Source organism: Rutidosis leptorrhynchoides, chromosome 9 (genome assembly GCF_046630445.1).
Source record: "Rutidosis leptorrhynchoides isolate AG116_Rl617_1_P2 chromosome 9, CSIRO_AGI_Rlap_v1, whole genome shotgun sequence".
NCBI lineage: Eukaryota > Viridiplantae > Streptophyta > Magnoliopsida > Asterales > Asteraceae > Rutidosis > Rutidosis leptorrhynchoides.
In genome coordinates this window covers 35,070,518-35,080,995 of record NC_092341.1, presented here as the reverse complement: position 1 = coordinate 35,080,995, position 10,478 = coordinate 35,070,518, and the positions used below count along the sequence as shown (strand labels likewise).

General features: G+C 35.4%; 1 protein-coding gene across 1 annotated transcript; it reads left to right on the top strand.

Annotated features, from left to right (window-relative positions):
* The first annotated feature begins 3,390 nt into the window (after nt 1-3,390).
* On the top strand, nt 3,391-4,535 carry LOC139867929 (uncharacterized). Its single transcript, XM_071856271.1, has 2 exons — nt 3,391-3,780; nt 4,032-4,535. The coding sequence occupies exons 1-2, from the start codon at nt 3,391-3,393 to the stop codon at nt 4,533-4,535; spliced, it is 894 nt and encodes a 297-aa protein (XP_071712372.1).
* The last annotated feature ends 5,943 nt before the right edge of the window (nt 4,536-10,478 follow it).

The following is a 10,478-nucleotide window of genomic DNA, read 5'->3' as shown; positions in this document are numbered from 1 at the left end:
GAGCCGAGGGCTAAGAGATGCATATTTCTATGGTATGCAGATGGGGTGAAGGGTTATAGATTGTAGTGCCCTGATGGTAAATCATCCCGATTTCTTATCAGCAGGGATGTGACATTGGACGAATCTACTATGTTGAAAAAGAAAGAGGAGGAACAAGTAGTTGCTGGAAAAGATCATGAAGTTGAAGAGCAGGTGGAGCAAGAAATAGAAGTTCCACAAGGAGTAGTTCAAGATACTCCTGTCGAGCCCGTTGTAGAAGACGTACATGATTCTGGTGTTGATCATATGACACTAGATGATCAGTCAGATGAGCAACATGATCTACGGAGTTATAATCTATTAAGAGATAGAGAACGACGAGCAATAAAACCACCACAACGGTTCGGGCATGAAGATTTGGTAGCTTATGCCCTGAGCATGGTAGAAGATATAGAGGTTCAAGAACCTGCTACATATCGTGAAGCTATTAGTAGCCTAGAATCTGCAATGTGGTCTGTAGCTATGAATGAAGATATGGAGTCTTTTTATAAAAATCGTACATGGGAGCTGGTGAAACCGCCAAAAGGTCAGAAGATTGTTGGATGCAAATGGATCTTCAAAAAGAAGGACGGAATTTCGGGTGTAGAAGATGAAAGGTTCAAAGCACGCCTTGTAGCAAAAGGCTTTACTCAGAGAGTGGGAGTTGACTTTAATGAAGTTTTCTCACCAGTAATAAAGCATACCTCTATCCTTGTGTTACTTGCCATGGTTGCTTTACTTGATATGGAGTTGCAACAATTAGATGTCAAGACGACATTTTTACATGGTGAGTTGGAGGAACGGATCTTCATGCGCCAGCCAGAGGGATTTGTTGTCCAAGGAAAGGAAGATTATGCTTGTTTGTTAAAAAAGTCATTATATGGCTTGAAGCAATCACCTCGACAATGGTATAGGCGGTTTGACGTATTCATGATTAGTAAATGTTACTCACGGAGTAATTATGATATTTGTGTATATCACAAGAAGCTTTCTGATGGATCGTATGTTTATTTGCTATTATATATGGATGATATGTTGATTGCTTCGAAAAACATGTCAGTGATTGATTAGTTAAAATCTCAACTCAAAAGTGAGTTTGAGATGAAAGATTTGGGTGCAGCTAAAAAGATATTGGGAATGGAGATTATCAGAGATAGACGTGAAGGAAAATTATATTTCTCACAAAAGAAATACATTGAGAAGGTTCTTCAGCGTTTTAGGATGGATAACTCCAAACCGGTTAATACTCCACTTGATGCACATTTCAAATTTCATCGGCATTGTCACCAGAAACTGAAGAGGAGGTGGAGCATATGTCACATATTCCATATGCTAGTGCTGTGGGTAGCATCATGTATGCTATGATATGTACTAGACCGGATATTGCACAGACAGTAAGCGTGGTGAGCAGATATATGGATTGTCCAGGGAAAGCTCATTGGCAAGCGGTGCAATGGATTCTTCGGTACCTCAAAGGGACAACCGATATTGGCTTAGTATTTGATAGCGGTGGTAATACAAATGTTACCGGATACGTTGATTCAGATTATGCTGGTGATTTGGATCGGAGAAGGTCTCAGACTGTGTATGTTTTTACTCTCGGAAGATGTGATATTAGTTGGAAAGCAACATTACAATCGACGGTTGCTTTGTCCACAACTGAAGCAGAATACATGGCAATGACAGAGGGTGTGAAAGAAGCAAAGTGGCTGAGGGGTTTGGTTAGTGATCTTGGTATACGACAAGATCAGACTATTGTGCATTGTGATAGTTAAAGTGCGATACATTTGACTAAAAATCAAATTTATCATGAAAGAACCAAGCACATAGACATAAGGTATCACTTTATTATCGAAGTAATATCTAAAGGGTTATAATTGTGAGAAAGATTAGTACATCAGATAATCCAGCAGATATGTTGACGAAGGTAGTTACTACAATCAAGTTCAAACATTGTTTGGACTTGGTTGGCATTCGAGGTATTCAAAAGTGATGAGCCCTCAGGGGCAGGCTGGAAGCAGAGATTGAGAGTGGATAGCAAAGGCATGGAATGTTCGTCAAGGTGGAGATTTGTTGGACGGTGCATGCATGTGACTCAAATTCCATGTATGCCAACTTCAAATTTCTAGAAGTCTAGTTGTAATACAGTCAAATATGAATTTAATTTGACAACAAATTCATGCATGACAATTCTTTCTAAGAAGCCTACAACAAATGATAGCCACATGTGTTGTGTTCACATGATCAATTTCAACATGAATAATATATAGACAACTAAATCACTAGAAGACCAAGATGTATTTGAGTTGAATTTGAAGTCTTGAAAACCGACTCTTTTCTTCTATAAAAGGAGATGATCGTTACTTCATTTCATGTATCTCAAAAATAAAAGTGAAAGAGTTAAATTACTCTTGTACTTGTAAGAAGTCTTTAGAGAGTATAGTGAGTATAGAATTGTTAAATAAAATTCTATATGAGTGAGTTACGAGGGAAGTGTTATAATCTAGTGAGTGGTCCAAATACTTTGTTAGTATTTTTGGAGCCTAGATTAGAGTGATACATTGTAACCTCGGGTTGTCACATTTGCTAATAAAATCCATCTCTGCTTCCGCCCGTGGACTAGGTCTCACGCCGAACCACGTAAAACCTTGTGTCTTTATTTTTTTTTTTTATTGTTCTATTAATTTCTCGGGCCTTGAAAGTGCATAAATCACAACAAATCTTGTACAACTGTGAGGTAATCATGTGTTTAAATAGTGAACCTAAATTAACATGTCACTTTGGCTGCTGTTACAACTACTTTTTTATTAAATTAATAACCGTAATTTAAGAGATTCTAAGCTAATTATTCTTCTTAGATATATATTTCTAAAATGTCGCTACTTCTTTTTTTTGCATGACAAGAAATTTGATGCTACATTTAGTATTAAACAACTTTATAATTAGTATTCTACAATTGTTTTAAGTATATTTGCTTAATTTGTGTTTGTCCATCTTTTATAATGTGAGTTTTACATGTTTATGTGTCTGTCAGTCTGTGCATGAGCCTCTGTTACTCCATGAGCTAGGCAGCTATATTTTCATACAAATCTTAATAACTTAACACAAATTGACCGAATGTGTTTAATTAATGGAAAATTCACGAGGTTTCTTTTGAATAAGACTATTAGATTTATTTAACTTCTACTAGTTCATGTATTTTACTGATATGTTTTGTTCTTTCTAATTATGATTTTAACCAAAAATTTTAATTTCAATCCAAAATTGGCAATAGCAAGATTTCAAGACTGCAACCTAGAATAATATTTGTCATTTTGAAATAGATATTAAATAATTAATTGACCTTGATCGTTTGCCTGCATGTTTCTGGAGATGGAGGAAATGAAAATAAACGGCCAGATTTTCACAAAACAATTAGATGTTCCTGAGTTGATCTACCGTATACAATCATTATTGCCAGTAAAAGAAGCTGCTCGCACGTGTGTGTTGTCCAACTCTTGGCGACACACTTGGTCCACTATTCCTAATCTAAGGTTTTGTCAATATAAGAAGCGTTTAAACAATGAACAAATGGAAATGTACATTAGTTTGATCCGCCTTACTATAGAAAGGTATCTTCGTGATAGCATACCAATCAAAAGTTTTGATCTTGAATTCAACGTCCAAGACAAAAAATGGGTTCCACCTATCTGTGAATGTGTCCAAAAAGTAACTTCTGAAAGTTGTCTCAAAGATCTTTATCTTCAATTGATCTTTGCGAAGGTTAAGTTTTCGTTTACTTTGCCTGATGAGATATTCTCGGCTGAAAACATAAATATATTGTCACAATTATTAATAATTATGGTCATGACGAAAAAAACCGTTCCCTTCTAGCTATTGGTAGCAATCTTGTGATCAAGTGTGTGAACCTAAGAGTATTGAAGTTGCATAGAGTGTACATAAGCAAAGAGATACTTGATAACTTCCTCTCGACATGTACCTTAGTTGAGAAGATTGATCTGTTTTTTCTAAAGGACTTAGAGATGACACTCAAGGTTAGAAATCTTGCTTATCTCCGAAATTTGAAGATACATGTTGTTAGAAAGGATACTAATGTTTTAGAAATTTATCATCTTCCAAGTCTTCAATGTCTTGATTACTCTGACCCATCTACTTCTCTGTGTGTGAGGAAGCCTATAGCGTTCAATATAGATTCATTATCAAACATGAAAGAATTAGTCTTGAATTTTGAGACAATAGACGATTCCATTGTCGAAATTATCAATTCCAAGTTTCCATTTCTTGAGAGTTTGACACTTGACATGCAACAATGCATCTCAGGCATTCTGGATATCACAAGCGTATCATTGAAGAGTTTAAGTTTGTTATCAGACATGCAAATCTACATACAAGTATGCGCTCCAAAATTACAAAGGTTCCATTACACGGGCAGAGATATACCAGGTCTCATGTTTCCATCTGTTGCTCCAGACCAAATTAAACTAACTTTTAAGCTCGGGAAACGCATCGATCAATAGTTCTTTCTTGAAATGAGGGAAGTACTCAATTTACCAAGCAAGTTTAACATTGAAATAAGTTATTACACATCTGGTTATTGGAGAGTGCCATTCAACATTAATGATGTGAGAAACATGGTCCCTGTTCCTGCTACAAATGTCGAAACCCTCACGTTCTTTTTCCCCGGTACATATAAGGGCGTGTGGGAGAACCCCATATTTTTTGATGCACTTTTTATTATTTTCCATCCCAATTATGTAGTACCAATCCATATTGATTGCAACTTCCACAAGCTAATTGCAAGGGTGATGCTGAGATTGAAAAGGCAAAAGAAGGACTGGCCAGGCCTTAGAGAAGTTGAAGTACTAAATCACATTAATGGAGAATGGGAGACCCTAACAAGCTCTGGTCGATTGACTAGTCTTGACCGGGATTATGTGAATTTTAAACTAACTTGGTATTCTCTCTAGGAGCTACAATCTCCGATATCTTTGATTCATTTACTTTTTAAGTTTTCATTAGTTTATACAAGTGATTTACTGAAGAACACGAAAAAGGCTTACAATCGTTATTGCCAATAAAAGAAGCAGCTCGCACAGGGGCGATTCTAAAGCATTAGGAATGGGGTCCAAGGACCCCACTAGGTGAAATTTTTTTATTATAAAGTATTATACAAAATTTATAGGACACCTCTAAATTTATAGAGAGGACCCCATATATTTGTTAAAATAATGATATTTTTAAAAGAAAACCCCTTATTTTTTAAATTTTGTTTTATAAATTACACCTCAAATTGTATAGGACCCCGTGAATTTTTGATCCTAGAATCGCCAAGAATCGCCATTCCTCGCACTTATGTGCCACGGTTAGTCTACTATTCATTTATTTACCAATCACAAGTCAAAAGATCCGGATCTTTTTAAATGTTACTTTCTCTTTTATTTTGCCCAATGATATATTCTCCTGAATAGAATAAGCATCTAAAGTGTTAAAAAGGATTCTTACGAAATTAATGTGTTCCCTTCTGGGTCGGGTCTGGGTTCGATCGAAATGGGTTTGGGTCAAACTTGGGTTCCGGTCCAAACGGGTCTTCTTTTTTGAACGGGTCGGATCTGTTAGAGATATGGAGAACTTTAAACAATTAGAGGGAAGATTCCAGGAAACTCACACGAAGCTTCCACAAAGTTGTTAGGAAACTCACATGTAGTTTCTACGAAGTTGTTAGGAAACTCACATGTAGCTTCCACGAAGTTGTGAGGAAATTCACATGTAACTTCCACGAAGCTATCAGGAAACTCACATGTAGCCTCCATGAAGCTGTCAGGAAACTCACATGAAGCTTCAAGGAATTGTTTTTAGCTTACTCCTTAAATCATTCTATAAATAGACCCTCTTGTAACTCATTGTAAACACACTACAAATATTCAGTAAATACATTCTCTAGTTGGTCCGTGGACTAAAGAAATCACAACGATTGCATATAACCACGTTATCTCTTGTGTCGATTTACATTTCTTGCATTTATAATCTTTCGTTCATTAAGTGGGTTAGTAATCTTGTAGAATTACTATCGGTGAGTGATCTTGTTGAATCACTTGCGTTGTTTTGGGTCCTAATATCCTTACAACTGGTATCAGAGCACAAAGTTTCGTTAAGGGAACGATGGCGGAAGACGGAAAGTTTAGAATCGACCGATTCGATGGGAGAGACTTTGGCTTTTGGAAGATGCAAATTGAAGATTACTTGTATCAAAAGAAGCTACATCAACCTCTATTAGAGACCAAGCCCGAAAGCATGAGCGATGCCAATTGGACGTTTTTGGATCGTCAAGCTTTGGGTGCGATTCTTCTTTCACTTGCTAAGAACGTTGCATACAACGTTGTGAATGAGAAGACGACGTTTGCTTCCTTGAAATCACTCTCTAACATGTATGATAAACCTACCGCTTCTAATAAGGTATTTCTCATGCGTCAATTGTTCAATACAAAGATGAAGGAAGGTACGAGTGTAACGGATCATATCAATGAATTTAATAATATCGTTTCAAGGCTTGAATCGGTAGAGATTAAGTTTGATGATGAACTAAAAGCACTAATCTTGCTTTCATCATTACCGAAAAGTTGGTCGGGTACGGTTACCGCGGTTAGTAGCTCTACGGGAACTACTAAGCTAGCGTTTGAAGCAATAAGGGATCTGATTCTTGGTGAAGATACTCGTAGGAGAATCTCGGGGGAATCGACATCCAGTTCTTTGTTAAGTACCGACAACCGTGGTAAGAAATTTGATCGCGGTGAGAAGAATGGTAGAAAGAAGTCTAAGAAGAGGTATCCATCGAAAGATAGAAGTGAAGTTATTTGTTGGGGTTGCAATCAAAAAGGACACTTTCAAAGGAATTGTAAAAATGGTCTGGCGAAAGGTGTGAACTTGACCTAGGAAGAAAGTGATGATGCACTTTTATATAGTGTTGAAAATTCTATGGAGTCTTGAATTTTGGATTCGGGAGCTTCGTTTCATGCTACTCATGTCAAAAGCATGATGAAGAATTTTCGTTCATATCAAGGCAAGGTGAGATTGGCGGACGACAAACAACTCAATATAGAGGGCATTGGAGATGTTGTATTGAAGACTACTCTTGGCTCTAATTGGACCTTGAAAAACGTAAGGTACATTCCTAAATTAAAAAGGAAACTTATTTCGGTTGGTCAATTAGATGATGAAGGTAACGCGGTTACTTTTGAAAACCGCCAATGAAAGGTGGTTAAGGGTAGTTGTATTGTGGCCCGTGGACATAAAAGGGGAACTCTTTATATGGTTGAAGTGTTTGATGAAGACACGGTGGTTGCTACGGTTAATGTTGAGTCTGAATCAACTCTATGGCACCGAAGGCTCGGGCATATGAGTGAAAAATGTATGAAGATGCTCGTTTCGAGTGGGAGGATTCCGGATTTAAAAAAGGTAGAACTTGGGTTTTGCGAACCATGTGTCTATGGGAAGCAAAAGAATGTGACTTTTAGGAAATCGGGGAATGCACCTAAGTTGGAGAAATTGGAGCTTGTTCATACGGATGTATATGGTCCAACGAATGTAGAATCACATGGAGGTTCTCGCTATTATGTCACCTTCATTGACGACTCCACTTGAAAGGTATGGTTTTATTTTCTTAAAGCAAAATCTGATGTATTTAATACATTTGTGAAGTGGAAAGCTATGGTAGAAAATGAGACTAACTTGAAGGTCAAGTGCTTGAAGTCGGATAATAGATGAAATGTCCCGTTCTTATTGATTAAAAACGTTCCATATTAATTGATTTCGTTGCGAGGTTTTGACCTCTATATGAGACGTTTTTCAAAGACTGCATTCATTTTAAAACAAACCATAACCTTTATTTCATCAATAAAGGTTTAAAAAGCTTTACGTAGATTATCAAATAATGATAATCTATAATATCCTGTTTACACACGACCATTACATAATGGTTTACAATACAAATATGTTACAACGAAAAAAGTTTCTTGAATGCAGTTTTTACACAATATCATACAAGCATGGACTCCAAATCTCGTCCTTATTTAAGTATGCGACAGCGGAAGCTCTTAATAAACACCTGAGAATAAACATGCTTAAAATGTCAACAAAAATGTTGGTGAGTTATAGGTTTAACCTATATATTATCAAATCATAATAATAGACCACAATATTTCATATTTCAATAAACATCCCATACATAGAGATAAAAATCATTCATATGGTGAACACCTGGTAACCGACATTAACAAGATGCATATTTAAGAATATCCCAATCATTCCGGGACACCCTTCGGATATGATATAAATTTCGAAGTACTAAAGCATCCGGTACTTTGGATGGGGTTTGTTAGGCCCAATAGATCTATCTTTAGGATTCGCGTCAATTAGGGTGTCTGTTCCCTAATTCTTAGATTACCAGACTTAATAAAAAGGAGCATATTCGATTTCGATAATTCAACCATAGAATGTAGTTTCACGTACTTGTGTCTATTTTGTAAATCATTTATAAAACCTGCATGTATTCTCATCCCAAAAATATTAGATTTTAAAAGTGGGACTATAACTCACTTTCACAGATTTTTACTTCGTCGGGAAGTAAGACTTGGCCACTGGTCGATTCACGAACCTATAACAAATATGTACATATATATCAAAGTATGTTCAAAATATATTTACAACACTTTTTAATACATTTTGATGTTTAAAGTTTATTAAGTCAGCTGTCCTCGTTAGTAACCTACAACTAGTTGTCCACAGTTAGAAGTACAGAAATAAATCGATATATATATTATCTTGAATCAATCCACGACCCAGTGTATACATATCTCAGTATTGATCACAACTCAAACTATATATATTTTGGAATCAACCTCAACTCTGTATAGCTAACTCCAACATTCACATATAGAGTGTCTATGGTTGTTCCGAAATATATATAGATGTGTAGACATGATAGGTCGAAACATTGTATACGTGTCTATGGTATCTCAAGATTATATAATATACAATACAAGTTGATTAAGTTATGGTTGGAATAGATTTGTTACCAATTTTCACGTAGCTAAAATGAGAAAAATTATCCAATCTTGTTTTACCCACAACTTCTTCATTTTAAATCCGTTTTGAGTGAATCAAATTGCTATGGTTTCATATTGAACTCTATTTTATGAATCTAAATAGAAAAATTATAGGTTTATAGTCGGAAATATAAGTTACAAGTCGTTTTTGTAAAGGTAGTCATTTCAGTCGAAAAAACGACGTCTAGATGACCGTTTTAGAAAACATACTTCCACTTTGAGTTTAACCATGATTTTTGGATATAGTTTCATGTTCATAAGAAAAATCATTTTCCCAGAAGAAAAACTTTTAAATCAAAGTTTATCATAGTTTTTAATTAACTAACCCAAAACAGCCCGCGGTGTTACTACGACGGCGTATGTCCGGTTTTACAGTGTTCTTCGTGTTTCCAGGTTTTAAATCATTAAGTTAGCATATCATATAGATATAGAACATGTGTATAGTTGATTTTAAAAGTGTTGTTAGAAGGATTAACTTTATTTGCGAACAAGTTTACAATTAACTAAACTATGTTCTAGTGATTACTAGTTTACCACTTCGAATATGATAGCTTTTTATGTATGAATCGAATGATGTTATGAAAATCATTACTACCTTAAGTTCCTTGGATAAACCTACTAGAAAAGAGAAAAATGGATCTAGCTTCAACGGATCCTTGGATGGCTCGAATTTCTTGAAGCAGAATCATGACACGAAAACAAGTTCAAGTAAGATCATCACTTGAAATAAGATTGTTATAGTTATAGAAATTGAACCAAAGTTTGAATATGATTATTACCTTGTATTAGAATGATAACCTACTATAAGAAACAAAGATTTCTTGAGGTTGGATGATCACCTTACAAGATTGGAAGTGAGCTAGCAAACTTGAAATTATTCTTGATTTTATGTAACTAGAACTTGTAGAATTTATGAAGAACACTTAGAACTTGAAGATAGAACTTGAGAGAGATCAATTAGATGAAGAAAATTGAAGAATGAAAGTGTTTGTAGGTGTTTTTGTTCATTGGTGTATGGATTAGATATAAAGGATATGTAATTTTGTTTTCATGTAAATAAGTCATGAATGATTACTCATATTTTTGTAATTTTATGAGATATTTCATGCTAGTTGCCAAATGATGGTTCCCACATGTGTTAGGTGACTCACATGGGCTGCTAAGATCTGATCATTGAATTGTATATACCAATAGTACATACATCTAAAAGCTGTGTATTGTACGAGTACGAATACGGGTGCATACGAGTAGAATTGTTGATGAAACTAAACGAGGATGTAATTGTAAGCATTTTTATTAAGTAGAAGTATTTTGATAAGTGTCTTGAAGTCTTTCAAAAGTGTATGAATACATATTAAA

What these genes read in the sequence shown, in the direction of transcription:
- LOC139867929 (XM_071856271.1), top strand. Translation starts at nt 3,391, where the DNA reads ATGGAGGAAATGAAAATAAACGGCCAGATTTTCACAAAACAATTAGAT. An exon ending in TTCAATTGATCTTTGCGAAG is followed by an intron (nt 3,781 to 4,031) that starts GTTAAGTTTTCG and finishes TTTTTTCTAAAG; the next exon opens with GACTTAGAGATGACACTCAA.